At 42.6% G+C, this 23431-nt stretch overlaps 3 protein-coding genes across 5 annotated transcripts; 2 read left to right on the forward strand and 1 right to left on the reverse strand.

The window, feature by feature from the left end:
- Positions 1-743: 743 nt before the first annotated feature.
- LOC141912733 (dipeptidyl peptidase 3-like) lies at positions 744-9991 on the forward strand. 3 transcript variants are annotated; one of them, XM_074804100.1, is made up of 18 exons: positions 744-782; positions 1479-1636; positions 2048-2131; positions 2965-3151; positions 3421-3627; positions 3927-4064; positions 4186-4260; positions 4340-4433; positions 5054-5339; positions 5623-5681; positions 5753-5947; positions 6025-6131; positions 6210-6365; positions 7067-7191; positions 7285-7405; positions 7481-7660; positions 8646-8808; positions 9754-9991. In XM_074804100.1, the coding sequence occupies exons 2-18, from the start codon at positions 1503-1505 to the stop codon at positions 9888-9890; spliced, it is 2448 nt and encodes an 815-aa protein (XP_074660201.1). In that variant the 5' UTR covers positions 744-782; positions 1479-1502; the 3' UTR covers positions 9891-9991. The 3 variants fall into 3 exon arrangements, with proteins under 3 accessions (XP_074660201.1, XP_074660218.1, XP_074660210.1); XM_074804109.1 differs by lacking the exon at positions 744-782 and adding an exon at positions 798-814; XM_074804117.1 differs by lacking the exon at positions 2048-2131.
- A 588-nt stretch (positions 9992-10579) lies between these two features.
- Positions 10580-12449, forward strand: LOC141915102 (uncharacterized). Its single transcript, XM_074806506.1, has 2 exons — positions 10580-11168; positions 11284-12449. The coding sequence occupies exons 1-2, from the start codon at positions 10739-10741 to the stop codon at positions 12405-12407; spliced, it is 1554 nt and encodes a 517-aa protein (XP_074662607.1). The 5' UTR covers positions 10580-10738; the 3' UTR covers positions 12408-12449.
- A 2447-nt stretch (positions 12450-14896) lies between these two features.
- LOC141915098 (uncharacterized) lies at positions 14897-22092 on the reverse strand. Its single transcript, XM_074806503.1, has 9 exons — positions 22026-22092; positions 21088-21213; positions 19888-20039; positions 17844-19159; positions 16623-17475; positions 16402-16545; positions 16247-16318; positions 16060-16139; positions 14897-15964 (listed from the first exon to the last, which is right to left on the reverse strand). The coding sequence occupies exons 1-9, from the start codon at positions 22043-22045 to the stop codon at positions 15800-15802; spliced, it is 2928 nt and encodes a 975-aa protein (XP_074662604.1). The 5' UTR covers positions 22046-22092; the 3' UTR covers positions 14897-15799.
- Positions 22093-23431: the final 1339 nt, after the last annotated feature.

A 23431-nucleotide genomic window follows, 5' to 3' on the forward strand; every position in this document is an offset into this window, starting at 1 on the left:
TTACTAGTGCTATGTTTTAGTAACACTTGTAACAACGAATGACAAATTGCAAAATCAATCATATTTATTCTCATACAACAATTATACAAAATGCCAGGGTTGTGCCCGAGGAATTATAACGTAAGCTCCTCAAACACGTGGACTTTCAAAAACAACTAGTCCAACTACCATAGGCGTATAAACTATAAACAAGACGCCCATATAGCCTAAAAAAATAAATTGTCTGACAAACTTCATATAGTACAGTGTACGTTCGTAGTTCACACCATGCACGTGGAAAGTGATGAGTAAGGGAAAACCCCGGCACTACCATCTCGTGAAAATCATGTTTGTTCGGCTCTAAAGATGACTCATGATTGCGGCGCTGACATGCGGCTGCATATGCTATATAGGTCAATGATCCAGTTATTTAATTTTACTGATTTAAGACAAATGAGTGTTTTTTTTCCTATATCGAGGCTGATCCCAGTTGTCGATTAAATAACGTCTTTTTGTGAATCCTACTCTATGAAGAAACTATATGGTGTAGAAGTAACGATTGGGGAAGGGGGTTTATGGTATTTCAGTAATGTTTTCAAATATAAAAACGAATCTTGGAGTAATGGATCCGTTAAAATTATAGGAAAGATGATTTTAGTGGTCGCCCCGGAATTTGGGTCAGATTCGCGTCCGAAGTCCTGTACGTCCGAGTTAATCCGAGCCTGTGGCCGCAATTTAGGAATGAACGGAATCCCCATTGATGTCGTCATACGCCTTGTTCAGGAAACCCCTCCATAAAAACCGTGAGTTTCACTTTTTTGAAACATATTTTACTGTAAGAATCAATGTTTATATGTTCTGATTTAAACCTGCGGCTGCAAAAAACTCAGAAGCCTAGATTAGGGATTAGGGGAGGGGGTATAGGCCGGATAATTGAAGAGACCAGCTTTGATGTATGTGGCGTGATGTGTTAGTTTGTTGCGCTCTTCTCTCCCCCCACCCCCTCCATGACTCCATGATTTGAAAGTTTAACAATGTGTTTCCATGCCTACATACCAAACATCAGTTGGGCCTGACACTAAACGTTTTTGACCCCAGTATCCTAGGTAATATATAGCCTATGATAGCACCTAGGATACTGGGGTCGAAAGTGTTCGTGTCATTTCCATGTCGGTTCCACTCTTCAGTTCAATATCAGTAAGTTGTAAATTCTTACATGAAACGTTTACTATGAAGCCTCTCCTAATTTCCACCAGTATAAAACGACCCTTGCTATGTCCCATCATTCCTAATAGCCGTAGTCTAACCCAAGAACACCTGCAATCACAGGGACTTGACACATAAGGCTTTTGACCCCAGTATCCTAGGTACTATATATAAAAAGTATTTTTATATTCAGTACCTAGGATACTGGGGTCAAAATCCTTTTGTGTCAAGTCCCTGTGCCTGCAATTTTAGATTGCCACATTATTTACCTATTGCTCTTTTCTTCATTTTAGAATTAATATTTTGATTGTTTATTAATGAGTCGAATAATTGGGCGTTTAGTCCGATCATTGACGACAACATCATCACTAATTAAACCTTCATCAATATTCATAAAACCAGCAGCAGCAGCAGTGCGATCTACACCAGGATTCATAGTCAACTTCCGCAGGTAAATGCATCACAAACCTAGTACAGTGGCCTCCACAAGTTTTAAACATCTCTCACATTAAGATTTATATCGATTTCAATCACTACACATTTTATAATAATTATTTAATTGTAGTAGTAAAAATACTGAATACAGTTAAACTCACGACTTTGTTTGGATCAGTCATTGTCCCATACTGATGTCATCTCTATTTTAGAGTCTCAAAATTTGTATTTCTAATTCAATTCAGTGTAGGCCTAAGTCATTGTCATTGTGATAAATTATCGTCACAACTACAATGACGCTGAGCGAGTTTTACTGTAATCAGTTCACTAAAACCTATCATCACTGCTTTCTGTGCCCGAGTTCTTTTTACGTAATTTAGTTGAAACGTTTGTTTAATTAGTTTTTGATTTGTTTCTCGATGGTTAGTTGTATTTCTGGCCGACGGGGAATAATGGCGTCTCCGCAAGTCGTTGAAAAAGCTAAAGAATTACGAGCAGAACGGCAACGCAGGTTAGACTTATAGCGCCATCTATAGTCTATTTGTGTAAATGTCTGCTTCATTTTACGCTGTTGCTTTGTATATACTCAATTTGCTTTTCCTTGTTTCTCCTTCCTGAGTTCGATGGCATCAATAGAGAAGTTGTTTTTTGTTCATGGTTTTTATTTTTGATCTACAGTGATCTAATGTCTGAAAAGAGGTAAAGAAATAAAACACCATTTCTGATATATTCTGAAATCTAAATTTTGACGTTTCTATTTTTAAACTCTGTTATGAGTGGAAGACATTTTAATGTTTGTTTGCTTTACTTGTCCTTGTTTTAGCTTTTTGTGTCTCATGTCAAACTCTTTCTCTCGCTTCAAAACAACACTAATAAATAATGCGGTTCAGTTTCTTATCTCTTCAAAAATTAATCATTTCAACCATTTAACTGAAATCCTCGCTTTACAGAGACTAGCATGTTTTTTTTTTCTAATCTTTCTTCAGTTTGTTGTTCATTTTATTTGAATAACTTTTTGTGATAAAGTACACATGTAGTATGTTAATTCCGTGTTAGTTCAAATAGACCAAGTTCAAATTGATTTGAAAATAAATATTGCTATCTATAAAACATCTATTTTCAGTTTATCGTGTTGTAATTGCGGGTTTTTCCAAAACAGCCTGCATTCTATAGCTTCATTTACTTCATTGCGTTTCAAATTTGAATTTGGCAATTATTTAATGTTACCTTAAACTGCAGATAGTCCCAGTATTTAAGATAATTACCTTGATGATTAATTAATGCTATTAATTATATTATACCTATCAATAGTCGTCGTAATTGAGATAATTATATTATTTTCAGTTATTCAGAGATAATTGAAGAAGAGAAAAGAATGACTGATTTATCGCAGTATATTTTACCGAATGAAACCGGTATTTGTTTGTTAGAATATGAAACAGCGTATAATGGTTTAACTGATACAGAGAAACAATACGCTCACTATATAGGACAGGCTAGTTGGTATGGAGGTCTCATCTGTCTATTACAGGTAATTTATGAAACTTTTCTATCCAGGCAACAAGGAAACCAATTAATGGAAATTTGGTTTAAGTTCACTGTTGGACAAACATCACCACCAGTTAATGTGAAACATTAAAATGTGAAACATTAAAATGTGAAACATTAAGAGCATATTAAGATTATTGTTATATTTTGTGTTGGAACTAGTCAAAATTAACCCCCTACGACTAATATCCTAGATCACCAATATGGGAAGTTTATTGACTATACAGTGATTCGATTAATTCTATATTTCAGACGTCTCCCGAAGCGCCAGTTGTTTATAGTCTGTTACAGAAGATTTTCCGCGCTGAATCCGTTGAGAAGCTGGAAGCGGTTGCTAAGGAATCTGGCGTCTGCCAAGAGGAGTTCGTCGCATTTCAGATTTATGCGTCTGCTATCTATTCTAACATGGGCAATTATAAATCTTTTGGCGACAGTAAAATAATTCCAAACATCAACAAGGTAGATTATTGACTACATGAGTCATGACTTCAATGACTTTTATAAGTCATCACATTGATTAGTCTGAAGTCATCTATTTTTACGTCCCGATTTGTATTTATAATTCAATGCACTAAGTGTAAGTCATCACTTGGATAAGTCGTCACATTACTGAAGTCATCTCTATTTTTGGGTCCCGATTTGGATTTTCTAATTCAAATTACTAAGTCTAAGTCATCATTTAGATGAGAAGTCATTTTCCCAATTACAACGACTTCAGCAGCGACTTATGACTTTATCTATTGATGGTTTAATTGTAGGATAAACTGGAGTTGATCATTAAAAACAGTGAAGCTTTTAAAAACGATCCTAAAAATGTCAATAAATTATGGGACGCCGTGAAAGATGATATTTATGATTTAGAAGAGAGAAAGAAATCGTTAGGTCTCGGAAAAAAGGTACAAATCTCAGATACGAGATATCTTAAATTATCAGATTTTGTCTGAATCAGAAATATGAGATATTTTGCTGGAATATGAGATATTGTGTAGAGATATCTATGATGATTCTTATTTTTAGGGAATTACGACTTATTTCTCATCAAATTGCGATCAAACTGATGCTGATCTCATTCAGGAATTCTTCAAGGAAAAGGTAAAGATTTGAAAGAGGAAGCTGAGAGTTAGATTCTGAATACTGAATCAGTGAAATTGTTGTTTTGTATGAATTTCAGAATTTAAGCGCCTATAACACAAGATTGTTTAAAACTGTAGATAACGCTGGGAAACCTGTTTATGAAATCAGATTAGCTTCAGTTGATACAACAGGTATTTCTACACACTACATTGTATTACCACTATTCTACATTGTATTACCACTATTCTACATTGTATTACCACTATTCTACATTGTATTACCACTATTCTACATTGTATTACCACTATTCTACATTGTATTACCACTATTCTACATTGTATTTCCACTATTCTACATTGTATTACCACTATTCTACATTGTATTACCACTATTCTACATTGTATTTCCACTATTCTACATTGTATTACCACTATTCTACATTGTATTACCACTATTCTACATTGTATTTCCACTATTCTACATTGTATTACCACTATTCTACATTGTATTACCACTATTCTACATTGTATTACCACTATTCTACATTGTATTACCACTATTCTACATTGTATTACCACTATTCTACATTGTATTACCACTATTCTACATTGTATTACCACTATTCTACATTGTATTACCACTATTCTATAATTTATTACCTTAGTACTATAATGTACTACATTGTAATATCGTTACACACAATGTATTACTGTTTGCATGAACTGTATTACCATTAGTACTACATTGTAATATCGTTACACACAATGTATTACTGTTTGTATGAATCGTAATAATTATATTGATTTTATAGATAGTAAACAGGTCGGAGGATATAGAGCAGTTCCAGAAATCGGAACTTATCAATTCACGCCGAAACATAAAGACGAAGCAGTAACTATAAACGTAGTTCGAGGGGATTATTCACCGTTACTCAAACAGGTCGTCGACAATTTGAATAAAGCGAAACAATTCGCGTCGAATGAGAATCAGAAAAGAATGTTAGAAGGATATATCGAGAGTTTTACAACCGGTTCGATACCAGCTCATAAAGACGGCTCGAGATACTGGATCAAAGATAGAGGACCGATCGTTGAGAAGTAAGTAATACAGCTGGAGCCAACCTTCAGCCACGCCTGGAGTCACCCCATCAACCTGGTGCCACCCTATGAGTCTCTGAAATCACACTTCAGCTCCTGGAGCCAACCCTTGGTCTCTGGGCCCACACTCTCAGTCCCTTGAGCCACACTTCAGCCCATGGAGTCACCCACAACCTGGTGCCCCTTTTAGATGGAAACCAACCGATTGCCTAATCATCATTATTTTATGAATTACTGGGAAATAATAGAATGATTAAATGAATGTTTATTATTTAATTTACAGTTATATCGGTTTTATAGAGTCGTACCGAGATCCAGCAAAAACAAGAGGAGAATTTGAAGGTAAAACTCATTATATTTTAAAACGCTGATTAAATTGATCGATCTGAAATGAATATTTATTTATATTTCAGGATTTGTTGCTGTTGTGAATAAAGAAATGAGCGCGAAATTCACGGAATTAGTCGAACACGCCGAACACCTGTTACCACAGTTACCGTGGCCGTCTGCTTACGAGATGGATAAATTCTTACGCCCTGATTTTACGTCGTTAGATGTGATGGTTTTCAGCGGTAGCGGAATACCAGCGGGAATCAATATTCCTAACTGTAAGTCATTGTTGTCATCGTTAATTAAATTTAAAATCGTGTTTCGTTCTGATTTCGCGAATTATTTTTATTTGAAGACGATGAAATCCGTCAAGACGAAGGCTTTAAGAATGTGTCGCTAGGCAACGTGTTATCAGCCGGATATAAAGACACTAAAGTCACATTCCTTACCGACTCGGACAAGGTCAGAATTAAACCCATCATTTATACCTATGTATTATTTTTACTCTAAGACTAATAAATTGGTGTATTGTTTCTGCAGGAGTTATTCCAGGAGTATAAAGGTGCATCGTTTGAAGTTCAGGTCGGGCTTCACGAATTGTTGGGTCACGGCAGCGGAAAACTTTTCCAACGTGAAGCGGATGGAAAATTCAACTTCGATATCGACCACGTTAAACACACTGAAACTGATGACAAGGTAAACAAAACTCTTCTTCAAATATATATATATATATATCATCTGGTATGAATATATCTGGACCCGGTTCTACAGTTGTGAGTTAGAGTTAACTCTGAGTTAAAGTTAGTTCATTTTCAATTAGTTAACTGTAGAGTTAAATCTTAACTCAGAACTGTGGAACTGGATCCTGATTCATAATCCTCGCTCATATATCTATTTGTCCTATCTGTATCTCAGTCATTGTCTCTTAGTTCCCGTTTCTAACCTTCCTTAGTATTATCTATATTTTAAATTTACGGTTAATCATTATCAAATTATTTACATTTCTGTGATGATGAAGTTCAGTCAAATCTTTCGAAATTGTCGGAATAAATTATTATATCATCCAACTGTGGGTTTTACTCATTAACTCTGAAATACTGAGATTAATTGTTGTGTGTTGGTCTCCTCTCTGTTTTTCGTCGGGTACCGAGTATCGAGTGGATTAAACCCTTATTATTATTAAACCCTTAAGCTTTATGTTTCCATCTCAAACACGCTGATCATGGCGTCCACGCTCCCTCTACAAAAAACACATCACACAATCAATATTACTATATAACATTATATCTGAATCTTCCAGTCAAATTGATCTGTTGCTGCCTCTATCGAGCAAACATCTTGGCAGCTTGTTCTGAGGTAGTATTATTTGGCTACAGAGATCAGTTTTGTATTTGTAGATTAAATCATGGTATGAACCTGGAGAAACTTGGAATTCTAAATTTTTGAATATAAGCTGCTCATACGAAGAATGCAGAGCGGAATGTGTCGGTCTTTATTTGTGTCTGAATTCAGAAGTTTTGAGGTGCAGTAAATCTCTTCATTTCTGTAGTTTCTTTCTTTCGTTCAAATTCAAAAATCATTCAAATAAAAAAAAAACCGGTTTCTATTATTGTAGAATATTTGGTCACGATGGAGATAAAGCCGATGATATAATCTATGTGAATTGGTTATGTATGGTTAGAGCAGGTTTACTGGCTTTAGAATTCTACAACCCACAGTCGAGAGCTTGGGGTCAGGTAAAAACAAAACCCAGAAAATCTCAACGATTATTAGCGGTTTTGGATTTTACAATTAGTTGTTTTGTATTTTAGGCTCATATGCAAGCGAGGCATGTGATTTTGAGGGTTCTGTTAGAAGCCGGTGAAGGACTCGTAACTTTGAATAAAACCGTCGGTGAAGATGGCGATCCTGATTTACTGATTCAACTAGATAGAAGTAAAATATCATCTGTAGGAAAACCAGCGATCGGAAAATTCCTCAGGAAATTACAGGTAAATAATTCTGAATTCTGGTGAAGTTTCTTTCTATATTTCTCCTCTGGGCTCTACAGGATCCTGACAATGACAGAGTTTCTTTCTGTAGTTCTTCTCTGAGCTCTACAGGATCCTGACAATGACAGACTCACAAATGAGTTTCTTTCTGTGGTTTTCTGAGCTCTCCACCCCTGACAATTGATTGTTAGAATCCTGACAGTGACAGAGTTTCTTTCTGTAGTTCTTCTCTGAGCTCTCCACCCCTGAAAATTGATTGTTTGAATCCTGACAGTGACAGAGTTTCTTTCTGTAGTTCTTCTCTGAGCTCTCCACCCCTGACAATTGATTGTTTGAATCCTGACAGTGACAGAGTTTCTTTCTGTAGTTCTTCTCTGAGCTCTCCACCCCTGACAATTGATAGTTTAAATCCTGACAGTGACAGAGTCTCTTTCTGTAGTTCTCTGAGCTCTCCACCCCTGACAATTGATAGTTAGAATCCTGACAGTGACAGAGTTTCTTTCTGTAGTTCTTCTCTGAGCTCTCCACCCCTGACAATTGATTGTTTGAATCCTGACAGTGACAGAGTTTCTTTCTGTAGTTCTTCTCTGAGCTCTCCACCCCTGACAATTGATTGTTAGAATCCTGACAGTGACAGAGTTTCTTTCTGTAGTTCTTCTCTGAGCTCTCCACCCCTGACAATTGATTGTTTGAATCCTGACAGTGACAGTGTTTCTTTCTGTAGTTCTTCTCTGAGCTCTCCACCCCTGACAATTGATTGTTTGAATCCTGACAGTGACAGAGTTTCTTTCTGTAGTTCTTCTCTGAGCTCTCCACCCCTGACAATTGATTGTTTAAATCCTGACAGTGACGGAGTTTCTTTCTGTAGTTCTTCTCTCGAGCTCTCCACCCCTTATTGGTCTACTGCATGAGATATAAGGTTGAAATTAGCGATGTAATTGTTAATGATGTTTGATTGTAAGTGTTTAATGATGTTTGATTGTAGGTGTATAAAGCTACCGGTGATTATAAATCAGGTAAAGGTTTATATGATCATTATTCTACGATTCATGACGATGAAGATCCACATTTCTTACGATTGCGGACGATCGTTTTAAATCGTAAACAACCGAGGAAAATGTTCGTCCAGTGTAACACAACAGTTGAAGGTACGAGAGAGTAACTCATTAAACTTAACCTTAGAATATTCCTCAAGCCCTGTGCCCCAGCCAGGAATACGAGGTAGCCATGGGCCCCAGCCACTAATGCCCCAGCCAGTAGTACAGGTAGCTCTGTGCCCCAGCCAGTAGTACGGGTAGCTCTGTGCCCCAGCCAGTGGTACGAGGTAACTCTGTGCCCCAGCCAGTGGTACGGGTAGCTCTGTGCCCCAGCCAGTAGTACGAGGTAACTCTGTGCCCCAGCCAGTGGTACGGGTAGCTCTGTGCCCCAGCCAGTAGTACGAGGTAACTCTGTGCCCCAGCCAGTAGTAAGGGTAGCTCTGTGCCCCAGCCAGTAGTACGAGGTAGCTCTGTGCCCCAACCAGTGGTACGGGTAGCTCTGTGCCCCAGCCAGTAGTACGGGTAGCTCTGTGCCCCAACCAGTGGTACGGGTAGCTCTGTGCCCCAGCCAGTAGTAAGGGTAGCTCTGTGCCCCAGCCAGTAGTACGAGGTAGCTCTGTGCCCCAACCAGTGGTACGGGTAGCTCTGTGCCCCAGCCAGTAGTACGAGGTAGCTCTGTGCCCCAGCCAGTAGTACGGGTAGCTCTGTGCCCCAGCCAGTGGTACGAGGTAACTCTGTGCCCCAGCCAGTAGTACGGGTAGCTCTGTGTCTCAGCCAGTAGTACGGGTAGCTCTGTCCCCAGCCAGTAGTATTGGTAGTCCTGGGCCCCAACCAGTAGTACGGGTAGCTCTGTGCCCCAGCCAGTAGTATTGGTAGTCCTGGGCCCCAACCAGTAGTACGGGTAATCCTGTGCCCCAACCAGTGGTACTAGTAGACAGGATAGGAGTTGATAACTGTACTGTGGTTAAGTGAGCTTCCAACCTTACTGTTAGTCACTCCATCTGGTGATGAGATTTCTGACCTCCTAATCACTGAAATATTGTGTCTTCATTTCAGATGGTAAAGTATCGATGAAATCGTACGAATCCACTCCTGCTGGTTTAATTCAATCGTTTATTGACAGATATCCAGAGCAAATCGAAACTGAACTGTTGAAACTCGCTGAAAATGATAAACATCATTTCAATTATTGAAACAAAGTTCAAAACTGCAAAAAATCAATAAATTTTGTCTAAGAGTATAATGTTTATAACAATATACATTATGATTGTAATCAGTAATCAATAAACTCAACACCAGTTTAAATTGTAGTCAATTCATCAATGGGAATTTTCACAGGAATCTCTGGATCTTTAAAGACAGACTCAGGTGGGACATGTTCAACATCTAAGTCAAACCCAGTAACACCACACAAATGCTAGGTATTTCTTTATCAGTCTAAGTGCCACTCAATCGCCTAACGGAAAATCTTCAATACCTGGAGCCTTCGATAGTTGAAGCCATAAGCTCCTCTCGATTTAACTAGTTATTCTATTGCCACGATACCATATTTTTGCCCTGCAACGTATGCAAAAAATATTTTCTCGCGCACTGACGTCAAGTGGTAACAGTATGAGGTATAAGTCATGTTTAAAATAACTTTAGCACTCTTTATGGAGATATTTTTCAGTACCCGGCGTGGCCGCAACCCGCATCAGATGTTCAAGTGCGTTCATTTATGTTAACCGTCAAGTGCTGCCCCTATTCACATCATTAGCGGATAATGTAGGAACTAAACTGTCGAAACAATCTTCCTACTGTGGCACGCGAGTTATAAGTTAGTTCCCATTTTTACCGTCAACGATATGTATAGGGGCAGCACTTGACGGTTGAGAATTAATGGCACAAATTTCCCCGTAAATATAAAGATCGAAAATGTTTAGGTTTGATTTATAACAGCACTTCAACACCTCGTTAATGTTCAGCTGATTCACGTGGCGGTGAAAACATTTCTTATAGTGGTGAGTCCCGGGTTCGAATCATCCTCCTTGGATAAATAAAGATGGCGGCTGTTTTAGACGCAAGCAGCGTCAAGTTGCTACATGTGGTTATTGAGAGGAATAACGATCCCGCACAGAACGGAAAAGAGGAAAAAGAGGAGGAGATGAGTAGTGTAGAGAATGATGAGGCTGCAACAGGTGACGATAATACAGATGATGATGATGATGACGATTTGGATGAGGAAGATTTGTTGAATGAAGTTCAAATGTTACCTGATTATATGAAAGAAGAGGGAGAGCAGCAGGACTCAGGAGAAGAACAGCTGGACTCAGGAGAAGAGCAGGCAGACTCAGCAGAAGAGGACGAACAGCAGGACTCAGAAGAGGAAGAAAAGCAGGACTCAGGAGAAGAGGAAGAAAAGGAGGACTCGGGAGAAGAGCAGCAGGACTCTGAAGAGGGAGAACAGCAGGATTCTGAAGAGGATGACAAAGGTAAGGTAAAGGAAGAGGCCATACTTCAGTCATTTACGTTTCAAAATGGCCACCTATCGAATTGTGAAATTGAATTATTGTAAATTGTGTAATTGTTGCTTGTCTCTTTGTATAGATAGTGGTAAACGTGGGTTTCTGTGTCCGAGGTGCGGAGATGTATTTCGACGCGAGGGTAACCTGAAGCGCCACCTGGCCAGTAATTGTCCAACGGATGGATTGTTTCATTGCGACCAATGCGAAAAAACGTTTGAGAAAAAATGCAATTTACGAGGTCACATGATAATCCACTCGGAAAACAAACCATTTCATTGCGATATCTGCGAGAAAAAGTTCCATCGTAAAAAAGGATTAAAGCGCCATCTACTGGTTCATAGCGGCGAAACTCCGTACGAGTGCGCCATCTGTAAGAAACGTTTCAACACGTCGAGTTCGCTGTGTACTCATCGTAGGATTCACAGCGGGGAACGACCGCACCCGTGCGACAGGTGCGACGCTGCTTTTATAACGTTACAGAGTCTCAAAACGCACCGAGCAGCCGTACACTCCGGACTTAAACCATTTAAATGTGATAAATGTGAAAAACGGTTCGCTACGAAGGGAAATCTAGGTCGGCATTATAGTTCCCATAGCGACCGTCGTCCGTTTGTTTGTGAAATCTGCGCGATGGCGTTTAAATCTAGTGAGAAACTGAAACGCCATCATTCGAGCGTTCATTCCGGTTTAAAACCTCACGTCTGCCCGATTTGTAATTTTGCGTTTGCGCAGAAAGATAATTTGATCGCTCACGTACGAACTCACACGGGCGAACGTAAGTTTAACTGTACTCAGTGCGATCACGCGTTCTACACGAGTTCACAACTCAGAGCTCACTTTAACGGTAAACACAGCGGTCTGAGAATACATCAGTGTCATCTGTGCGACCGACGTTACTCGTGGGCGGCTGCGTTACGTCGTCATATACGAGTTCATCAACGAGATTATAAACACGTCTGCTCCGTCTGCTCGAAACGTTTCATCGATAAATCGAAATTAACTCGTCATTCGAAAACTCACGAGAAACGACCGAGAACCGGGTCATCGCCACGACGACCGGCGCGGAAACGGAAGACAGTTGAAACCGATTTAAAAATGAAAACTGAACCTGGTTTTATTCCCAGTCATAGGTTTAATACTAGATCCAGGAATAATAATAATACATTGTTAGATTGTAGTATGATTAAAACTGAACCTATAACTTAAACCTAGTTTTATATGTGAAACCAGTTTTATATGTGAAACCAGTTTTATACAATATAAAAAGCTTAGTTTTTATACATGTTAATCAGTGAATTTTTTGGTTCAATGCGTTTTAGGATTCAATGACTCGAGACTCCTCATCCTCTGTGTAGGGTTATCCTCAATCCTCATCCTCTATGTAGGGTTATCTGGAAGTCTTCATCAGCCATGTAAGGTGTGACCCTAACGCATCATGCACGTGAAGGTGTATGAATTCAAGGATCAAGTGGAAGAACGATTTAAAAAAAATTAGAGTGGACAAAGTATGACTTGAACTAACCCTAACCCTAGCTAGCTCAGCATCTCCCTACTAGACCACCGGTGCTGTAACCCTAGCTAGCTCAGCATCTCCCTACTAGACCACCGGTGCTGTAACCCTAGCTAGCTCAGCATCTCCCTACTAGACCACCGGTGCTGTAACCCTAGCTAGCGCAGCATCTCCCTACTAGACCACCGGTGCTGTAACCCTAGCTAGCTCAGCATCTCCCTACTAGACCACCGGTGCTGTAACCCTAGCTAGCGCAGCATCTCCCTACTAGACCACCGGTGCTGTAACCTTAGCTAGCTCAGCATCTCCCTACTAGACCACCGGTGCTGTAACCCTAGCTAGCGCAGCATCTCCCTACTAGACCACCGGTGCTGTAACCCTAGCTAGCTCAGCATCTCCCTACTAGACCACCGGTGCTGTAACCCTAGCTAGCGCAGCATCTCCCTACTAGACCACCGGTGCTGTAACCCTAGCTAGCGCAGCATCTCCCTACTAGACCACCGGTGCTGTAACCCTAGCTAGCGCAACATCTCCCTACATGACCACCGGTGCTGTAACCCTAGCTAGCGCAGCATCTCCCTACATGACCACTGGTGCTGTAACCCTAGCTAGCTCAGCATCTCCCTACTAGACCACCGGTGCTGTAACCCTAGCTAGCTCAGCATCTCCCTACTAGACCACCGGTGCTGTAACCCTAGCTAGCTCAGCATCTCCCTACTAGACCACCGGTGCTGTAACCCTAGCTAGCGCAGCATCTCCCTACTAGACCACCGGTGCTGTAACCCTAGCTAGCGCAGCATCTCCCTACATGACCACCGGTGCTGTAACCCTAGCTAGCTCAGCATCTCCCTACTAGACCACCGGTGCTGTAACCCTAGCTAGCTCAGCATCTCCCTACTAGACCACCGGTGCTGTAACCCTAGCTAGCGCAGCATCTCCCTACTAGACCACCGGTGCTGTAACCCTAGCTAGCGCAGCATCTCCCTACATGACCACCGGTGCTGTAACCCTAGCTAGCTCAGCATCTCCCTACTAGACCACCGGTGCTGTAACCCTAGCTAGCTCAGCATCTCCCTACTAGACCACCGGTGCTGTAACCCTAGCTAGCTCAGCATCTCCCTACTAGACCACCGGTGCTGTAACCCTAGCTAGCTCAGCATCTCCCTACTAGACCACCGGTGCTGTAACCCTAGCTAGCTCAGCATCTCCCTACATGACCACCGGTGCTGTAACCCTAGCTAGCTCAGCATCTCCCTACTAGACCACCGGTGCTGTAACCCTAGCTAGCGCAGCATCTCCCTACTAGACCACCGGTGCTGTAACCCTAGCTAGCTCAGCATCTCCCTACTAGACCACCGGTGCTGTAACCCTAGCTAGCTCAGCATCTCCCTACATGACCACCGGTGCTGTAACCCTAGCTAGCTCAGCATCTCCCTACTAGACCACCGGTGCTGTAACCCTAGCTAGCGCAGCATCTCCCTACTAGACCACCGGTGCTGTAACCCTAGCTAGCTCAGCATCTCCCTACTAGACCACCGGTGCTGTAACCCTAGCTAGCGCAGCATCTCCCTACTAGACCACCGGTGCTGTAACCCTAGCTAGCGCAGCATCTCCCTACTAGACCACCGGTGCTGTAACCCTAGCTAGCGCAGCATCTCCCTACTAGACCACCGGCGCTGTAACCCTAGCTAGCGCAGCATCTCCCTACTAGACCACCGGTGCTGTAACCCTAGCTAGCGCAGCATCTCCCTACTAGACCACCGGTGCTGTAACCCTAGCTAGCGCAGCATCTCCCTACTAGACCACCGGTGCTGTAACCCTAGCTAGCGCAGCATCTCCCTACTAGACCACCGGCGCTGTAACCCTAGCTAGCGCAGCATCTCCCTACTAGACCACCGGTGCTATAAATCTGGACGTCCTCATCCTCTGTGTAGGGTTATCTGGAAGTCCTCATCTTCTGTGAAGGGTTATCTGGAAGTCCTCATCCTCTGTGTAGGGTTATCTGGACATCCTCATCCTGTGTAGGGTTATCTGGACATCATCCTCTGTGTAGGGTTTTCTGGACATCCTCGTCCTCTGTGTAGGGTTATCACGTGACTAGGGTGCGGGGTAAATGCAGAAAACGACCACAACTACTTGATTTATAAATATCTTTCTTTATATATTTATTTCTAAATCACTTCATTATAATCATTTCTCATTATTGATAAATTGTGAATAAATAAAAAAAATAGTTTTTAACGTTAACACAAGTTTACGAGGTAATAAATTCTCTGTTGGACGGAATATTACGATCCCTACTAGCGCCCCCTATCTACCTTCCTCCTGCGGTGTTCAATTAACACTAAAATATTTCATAGAATTTGTAAACAGTTAAAATTCATAACATTTCTTAAAAGACAATAACGAAACAGTGACTCCTAGTGAGTAGATGCAGAACTACGCCCACCAGTGACTCCTAGCGAGTAGATGTAGAACTACGCTCACCAGCGACTCCTAGTAAGTAGATGTAGAACTACTACCACCAGCGACTCCTAGTGAGTAGATGTAGAACTATGCTCACCAGCGACTCCTAGTGAGTAGATGTAGAACTATGCTCACCAGCGACTCCTAGTGAGTAGATGTAGAACTACGCTCACCAGCGACTCCTAGTGAGTAGATGTAGAACTACGCTCACCAGCGACTCCTAGTGAGTAGAAGTAGAACTACTACCACCAGCGACCTCTAGTGAGTAGATGTAGAACTACGCTCACCAGCGACTCCTAGTGAGTAGATGTAGAACTACGCCCACCAGCGACTCCTAGCGAGTAGATGTAGAACTACTACCACCAGCGACTCCTAGTTAGTAGATGTAGAACTACGCCCACCAGCGACTCCTAGTGAGTAGATGTAGAACTACGCCCACCAGCGACTCCTAGCGAGTAGATGTAGAACTACTACTACCAGCGACTCCTAGTTAGTAGATGTAGAACTACGCCCACCAGCGACTCCTAGCGAGTAGATGTAGAACTACTACTACCAGCGACTCCTAGTTAGTAGATGTAGAACTACGCCCACCAGCGACTCCTAGCGAGTAGATGTAGAACTACTACCATCCTTTAAGATGTGGTTTATTATAGGTGGGTCTATTGATACCAGATCTGTGATGTGTATTGTTAGTGTAGTGTTGTCCTGCAGCAGCTGTAGCTGATTCCTCTCTAACAGCACCAGCACCAGCAGCTGCACTCAGTGGTACATGTCCCCGGAAACCAGACTATAAATAGACAATACATGAATTAATGCATGCAGTGTAAGATGAGATGGGGGTAGGGGGCTGTGAGGGGTGAGGGGTTGAGGGGGGATAGTTACCTGTGGTCTCCACGCTGCTGCTGCTGCTGCATTGTGATGTGTAACTGGTGCAGTCTGTGAACCTCCTGCAGTTCCATTCACTGTAATATAATAATATGCATGTTTTCAATATGTTCACCTACTAGAGGCGGTGGAGGGGGTCTGATAGACGGAGGGGAGAGATCAGTGGGCGATCTCAGATACTTACATCTTAGTCTCTCATTCAGTCGATCTAATGACATCATTAACTGTTGTTCTTCTATTGACAACGTCGTAGGATCTAAAAATATACACACTAAATTAACACCAGGTGGCGTGTTATGTTTACTGACCACTAGGTGGCGTGTTATGTTGCGCATATACCTCTATGCGGATGTTGTTGTTTAATTCTATTATAAACCTGCTGCTTGCGTTGAGCTTGATCCATCACTTTATTTATATCAACCTCGTTCATACTTTCGTTACTCAAAGTTTCAGCCGTTAAAAATGCAGCCATACTTTCACTCACTGTAATAAACACACAATAGATGGCGTTACCGGACGCTAAGAGGAGAAAGGAGTGAGAGATAATGGTTGATACTTACAGCCGTTTTTTGGAGTAATTTCGGATTGTTTAATATTGCGTCTGTTATTAGATAAACTCCTGCCGTGTACGACGACCCCTCCACCTCCTCCTCCTCCGCTACGATCACTATTCAACAATCGTAACTGTTGTTGCTGCGACGACGGGCGTTGTAATTCTGATCTGGTTGTATTAATCGGTGAATCTCTGTTTAAACAAGTTCGTACTTTATTCCACAACCAGTTGATCTCGGCGTCAGTCGGTGTTTTATCTAAACGAATCATCGCACCACCAGCGTTACCGTGGTGATCTACCTCTGTTACTGTATCTCCGCTACCGTTTTCTATCTGATCGCGATACGTCTGCGAATAATGATCCATTTGACCTTTGTGAAGGTCGTGCGGAGGCGGACGATTAGTTTTACGATTACCGTGGTTACCGTCTACGTTGATATCGACGAATGCGTTTCTAACGGCGATCGGAGGTTTGGTATCCGGGTAACCGCCGCGCCTGGTAACGGTATCCTGGTTACCGCCGCCGCGCCTGGTAACGGGAGCGCTGGATATTCTTGGTTTAGATTGCGGTGGTTTATTTAACGCGGAGCTGATCACACGAGCGGACACCGGACGAGCGTAACCGGGCGGCGCCGGTACGTGATTGACAACCGGTTTAGAATAATTAGATTTTAACGATATTGTATTCCTAGTCTGAGTGGGCGGAGTCTCTACCGGTTTGATTGACGTTTCAACGGGTTCTTCAGTAATAATCTCCTCCTCGATATCTTCATAACTTTCATCATCGTCATCATCATCATCATCACTGTCTTCATAAACAAGATCAACAAAACGAACTGATTTCTTCTTCTGACGAACTTTCTATAAATATACAATTACACCAAATAAACGATCATTTCCAAAGTTTTAACTGTGAAACTGGGATCCTGGGATCCTGGGACAAGTTGCACAGTCATGGCTTAAGTCCAATAGTGGTCTTAAATCTTAAGACTGGTCTTAAGTTGTAGAAGTTTGGCTATGAACTAAGTTTGTCTTAGAGATTGGTCTTAAATATAAGCCGTGTCTATGCAACCAGTCCCTGGATTCCCAACAAAATGTGGAACTGGGATTCAGAAAGAAACTGGGATCCAGAATGAAACTGGGATCCAGAATGGAACTGTGATCCAGAATGGAACTAGAATCCTGTGTTTTTAGTGAGTTAACCCCTATAAATGAAGAATGATTGTTACCTTTTTTCTTGAAGCTTGTTTCAGTTGTAAGTTTTTCTTGTTTACGTCGATGCTGTCACGAACTTTATCTTTTTTTATCGCGTGATTTAAACTGATTCCTTTAATAGACGGAACATTGTGATCTACTCCGTTCTCAGCTGCTATATCACTACGTTTTAATATTCCTTTCAGTGTTTGTTGTTTATCTGTTCCGGAGCCGCCCGAGGGCCCACCGCAGCCCGAGGACCCACTATTGTTATTATTAGTGGTGTATTCATTGCGTAATTTTACTAAGCTATCATCATTTAAAATCTGCAAAACCCTCGCAGCCGCAGTCCGGCTATCAGTGTTAGTCCCAGCCGCGGTCCGGCTATCAGTGTTAGTCCCAGCCGCAGTCCGGCTATCAGTGTTAGTCCCAGCCGCGGTCCGGCTAACAGTGTTAGTCCCAGCCGCAGTCCGGCTATCAGTGTTATTACCAGCTGCAGTCCGGCTATCAGTGTTATTACCAGCAGTCCGAGTATTAATATTTGTACCAGCCGCAGTCCGGCTATTCGTGTTAGTCCCAGCCGTAGTCCGGCTATTCGTGTTAGTCCCAGCTGGAGTCCGAATACTGGAATCAGTCCTAGCCGCAGTCCGAGTACCGGTATTAGTCGGTGTTGCTATAGGAACTCGATCATTGATAACAGTATTACGATTGTTGCCGAAGTCGTAATCATGCTGCGGATTGTTGTGACTGTTGCCGGTGGCGATGTCGCTATCCTGCTCCGGGTGACGCGTTATTTTTGGACGGTCATCGTTTAAACTATCTTTACTCGATAAACTATCATTATCATCTATCACCTCTTCATTATTCTCTTCATCATCATCAACACCTTGTATCTTATTGTCGTTGAGTATTTCAGTTGCTAAAGCGTCATTGAATTGTTGTAGAGTTTGTTTCTGATGTTCGATCAACAGCTGCTGATGCTGCAGCTGCTGCTGATGCAGCTGATGTTCAAACAACTGACGACTGTTTGATAGATTATTGTGACTTCGATTGAATAAATCCAGTAAATTGTGTCCCTGCTGCTGCTGCTGGTAGTCAGTCTGGTTTAATCTGTTTATCAGATACGCGTATTTATTATTAGTCGATGCTGGAATAGTTTGTGCTTCTGAACGAGAACTAAATCCAAAATTATTATAACACGATCCGTTATAGTTAGAATCGTATCTGTTGTTGTGCGACGGTGATTGTTGTCTGTGTTGTGATGGCGACGGATGATGAGGCTGAGGGGACGGTTGTCTGATTGTTGGTTGAGGACTCCCTCTGATTGCCCTTAACGCATCTTCAACGGTAACTACAAAATAACAACATCAATACCAAGTTACTATTAAATTTAAATAGATCTTTACAAAAAAAAACTTATCTTTACATAGAAATTAGCTGATTTTCCACCTCTCATTAAGGCAATTTTAAACATAGCCTGGAGAAGTGGGCAGCATCCCCCTCCACTCCACTCCCCAGCAGGGAGGTATACGTACTGTCATCTGGGTGCCACCCCCTCCCCCAGGGAGCTATATATGTACTGTTATCTGGGTGCCACCCCCTCCCCAGGGAGCTATATATGTACTGTTATCTGGGTGCCACCCCCTCCCCAGGGAGCTATATATGTACTGTTATCTGGGTGCCCCTTCCCCTAGGGAGCTATATATGTACTGTTATCTGGGTGCCACCCCCTCCCCAGGGAGCTATATATGTACTGTTATCTGGGTGCCCCTTCCCCTAGGGAGCTATATATGTAATGTCATCTGGGTGCCACCCCCTCCCCAGGGAGCTATATATGTACTGTTATCTGGGTGCCCCTTCCCCTAGGGAGCTATATATGTACTGTTATCTGGGTGCCCCTTCCCCCAGGGAGCTATATATGTACTGTTATCTGGGTGCCATCTTTACAAAAAACTTACACTGAAATTGAGCTGATTAAGGTTATCTTAAACATAGAAGTGGGTTCCACCACCCCCTCCCATCCCCAGGGATGTATTGGTGCTATCAGCCCCTCCCCCTCCCCCAGGGAGATATACTTACTGTTATCCTGTTGTATTTTCTGTTTATATTGTTTATTTTGTCGTTGGAATTTCTCCGTTGCTTCTTTCTGTCGTTCGCGACGTTTCGATAAAATCTCCTGACGTCTTTTTTCTTCTCGTTGTTGTTCTATTTTTTTCTTTATCGCGAGCGCTCTGAAGAATTACAAAACAATCAACATTATTTACAGCTAATTCCTCAGAAGAATTATGAGTTAGCAATTGACTTATAGAACATTGAATCATGACCTGTGTTAGAGTAGGAGACAGGGGACATTAGACGAGGGGGTCAGCGACGGGAGATGGAGGGTCTGGGACGTTAGACCAGGGGGTCAGCAACAGGAGATGGAGGGTCTGGGGCGTTAGACCAGGGGGTCAGCGACGGGAGATGGAGGGTCTGGGGCGTTAGACCAGGGGGTCAGCAACAGGAGATGGAGGGTCTGGGGCGTTAGACCAGGGGGTCAGCGACGGGAGATGGAGGGTCTGGGGCGTTAGACCAGGGGGTCAGCGACGGGAGATTGAGGGTCTGGGGTGTTAGACGAGGGGTTCAGCGACGGAAGATGGAGGGTCTGGGGTGTTAGACCAGGGGGTCAGCGACGGGAGATGGAGGGTCTGGGGCGTTAGACCAGGGGGTCAGCGACGGGAGATGGAGGGTCTGGGGTGTTAGACCAGGGGGTCAGCGACGGGAGATGGAGGGTCTGGGGCGTTAGACCAGGGGGTCAGCGACGGGAGATGGAGGGTCTGGGGTGTTAGACCAGGGGGTCAGCGACGGGAGATGGAGGGTCTGGGGAGTTAGACCAGGGGGTCAGCGACGGGAGATGGAGGGTCTGGGGAGTTAGACCAGGGGGTCAGCGACGGGAGATGGAGGGTCTGGGGAGTTAGACCAGGGGGTCAGCGACGGGAGATGGAGGGTCTGGGACGTTAGACCAGGGGGTCAGCGACGGGAGATGGAGGGTCTGGGGCGTTAGACCAAGGGGTCAGCGACGGGAGATGGAGGGTCTGGGGTGTTAGACCAGGGGGTCAGCGACGGGAGATGGAGGGTCTGGGGCGTTAGACCAAGGGGTCAGCGACGGGAGATGGAGGGTCTGGGGCGTTAGACCAGGGGGTCAGCGACGGGAGATGGAGGGTCTGGGGAGTTAGACCAGGGGGTCAGCGACGGGAGATGGAGGGTCTGGGGTGGTTGTCAAGGATACCGATATCTTACCTTCTTCTTTTATTTGTCGCTGCTGAAAGTTCTCGATTTCTAGCAATTTTATCGGTCAATTCCTCCACACGACCTTCAGGCAAAGTATACGTGACCTCTTCATTTTTCATCGCTTTATAGCGATTTCTGAATTTATTAAACGGTTAAAGATTCAAACAAACACTGATACAGACTCCTCCGATCCGATACAGACTCCTCCGATCTGATACAGACTCCTCCGATCTGATACAGACTCCTCCGATCCGATACAGACTCCTCCGATCTGATACAGACTCCTCCGATCTGATACAGACTCCTCCGATCTGATACAGACTCCTCCGATCTGATACAGACTCCTCCGATCTGATACAGACTCCTCCGATCTGATACAGACTCCTCCGATCTGATACAGACTCCTCCGATCTGATACAGACTCCTCCGATCTGATACAGACTCCTCCGATCTGATACAGACTCCTCCGATCTGATACAGACTCCTCCGATCTGATACAGACTCCTCCGATCTGATACAGACTCCTCCGATCTGATACAGACTCCTCCGATCTGATACAGACTCCTCCAATCTGAGAATCTACTTCAATGGATCCAGCCAGTTTCAGATGGTCTGACTCCTCACTACTCTCAGTCAAGAGTCAAGACAACGTCTGTGACTGTAGCCTACCCCCAGGGTCCCTCTGACTGAGAGTGAAAGGAAAGCCCAAAAACCCACCAAACAACAACGAACAACCAATGCAAAGCAAAGGCAAAAAGTTATATCAGAATTCAGAAAATCGACAAAAAAGACTATGACTAAAAAAAGAAAAGAGGCTGTTCTTTAAATTAAATTCCAAGTCTGTCGAGTTTTCGTTAGTTAAGACTCACACAGTCACACTACTCCTCACTGATTGATAGAGAATTTACAGATTTAAAACTCAGATGATAAATGTTTGTAAAGGATACGAATAAGGTGTGGAATTCATGTTGGTCTCTACGTATTGACGTCATTGATTACCTCTCGACGCCGCCATGTTGTTTTGACAACCAGTCCTGATACTAAAATGAAAACTCATCCCTGAAACCGATCATTAGCTCATCGTCTAAAAACCAGCCGAATAATAATTAAAAACATCAAAAATATTGTTGCTGGAAAAACCTTGAAATTTTGATTGTTAATTATCGTATTAAATTCATATTTGAATTGGATTGAACTGGTTCTCGAGTACGCGCGAAGCTGGCTCAACTGCCAGAGTACCGTTTCTTCTTGAGTAAATGCGTTTAAAGCTCCCGATGAATCGGGTAACTTTGTAACGCGACATTGGTTATAATTCCTAGTAGAAGAAAGAGACAATATAATTACAAAGATTCTGAACACGCCGAAAACAATTCATATGATAAAATATCATTCTCAATACGAAATTATAGATTAAATGGAGACACCAATAAATTATATTGAAAATATTTCAGCATAATGATCTGATTTCAGCATAATGAATGATCTGATTTCGTTTTTCTATTTATAAGTGGGTCTCAGGCACAGGATTGAGCCTAACTTATGGCGCAGAAAATTACTGAAATTCTATCTTCAATTTTTGTATTGATGTTTGTTGTATTTCTGAAAGTGGATTCAAATAACGAGCATCTGCAAATCTAAAAAAAAAAACTGAAAATATACCGAGTACCTACATTGTATTATTGAGTCCAGGTTAACAGACACCCGATTCAAAATGTTATCTTCAACACTGTTTAAACTATTCAAATGCTCAGTGTTTCATCTCCATTACTGATAGTGGATTCAAATTCCCGTCAAACTAGAAACTGAATATTTACATGGTGATATCCAGTTAACGCCAATACCGACTAGCATCATAAAACGGCCAAGAGCAGCAGCGGGGCTTATCACTGCTGATCACAGTTAGTTCCATCGCAAGCGCGTAAGTTGAATGATATTTTCCAGGTTTTAGATTACATGGATCATATTGACTCGTTAGTTGTTGGGATTAAGACCTCTAGGCTATGGGCTTCTGCTTAGTCGGGAGTCGAGCTGGGCGGTGGTTGCGAAATGTTTGACCATTTTCGGTGTGCCTGTAAAACAGCCTAAGATTTCAATATTACATATGGTCTTATGTTGATACCCTGTCCCGTACTAACAACTCACGTAACACGGTTCAAATGAGGCCAGCAGTTTATTACGACATGTTTGCCATCTATTGGAATTTTGTTGAACTATCAAATTTCCATATCGACAATAGCAAAGCTTGCAAGTTGAAGCAGATTTCTCATGCGCCATCTATCGGAAATGTGGAACTCTGCCATAATAAATCGGGGTCGTTCCAGGTTCGAACCTTATAATTACTGACGCCAATTCA

This window comes from Tubulanus polymorphus, chromosome 1, assembly GCF_964204645.1.
Source record: "Tubulanus polymorphus chromosome 1, tnTubPoly1.2, whole genome shotgun sequence".
NCBI classification, from domain to species: domain Eukaryota; kingdom Metazoa; phylum Nemertea; class Palaeonemertea; order Tubulaniformes; family Tubulanidae; genus Tubulanus; species Tubulanus polymorphus.

What these genes read in the sequence shown, in the direction of transcription:
- LOC141912733 (XM_074804100.1), top strand. Translation starts at nt 1,503, where the DNA reads ATGAGTCGAATAATTGGGCGTTTAGTCCGATCATTGACGACAACATCA. An exon ending in AGGAATTCTTCAAGGAAAAG is followed by an intron (nt 4,261 to 4,339) that starts GTAAAGATTTGA and finishes TATGAATTTCAG; the next exon opens with AATTTAAGCGCCTATAACAC. An exon ending in AACAAGAGGAGAATTTGAAG is followed by an intron (nt 5,682 to 5,752) that starts GTAAAACTCATT and finishes TTTATATTTCAG; the next exon opens with GATTTGTTGCTGTTGTGAAT.
- LOC141915102 (XM_074806506.1), top strand. Translation starts at nt 10,739, where the DNA reads ATGGCGGCTGTTTTAGACGCAAGCAGCGTCAAGTTGCTACATGTGGTT. An exon ending in TTCTGAAGAGGATGACAAAG is followed by an intron (nt 11,169 to 11,283) that starts GTAAGGTAAAGG and finishes CTCTTTGTATAG; the next exon opens with ATAGTGGTAAACGTGGGTTT.
- LOC141915098 (XM_074806503.1), bottom strand. Translation starts at nt 22,045, where the DNA reads ATGAATTCCACACCTTATTC. An exon ending in ATGAATTCCACACCTTATTC is followed by an intron (nt 21,214 to 22,025) that starts GTATCCTTTACA and finishes TAATAAATTCAG; the next exon opens with AAATCGCTATAAAGCGATGA. An exon ending in AACAAGCTTCAAGAAAAAAG is followed by an intron (nt 17,476 to 17,843) that starts GTAACAATCATT and finishes GTATATTTATAG; the next exon opens with AAAGTTCGTCAGAAGAAGAA.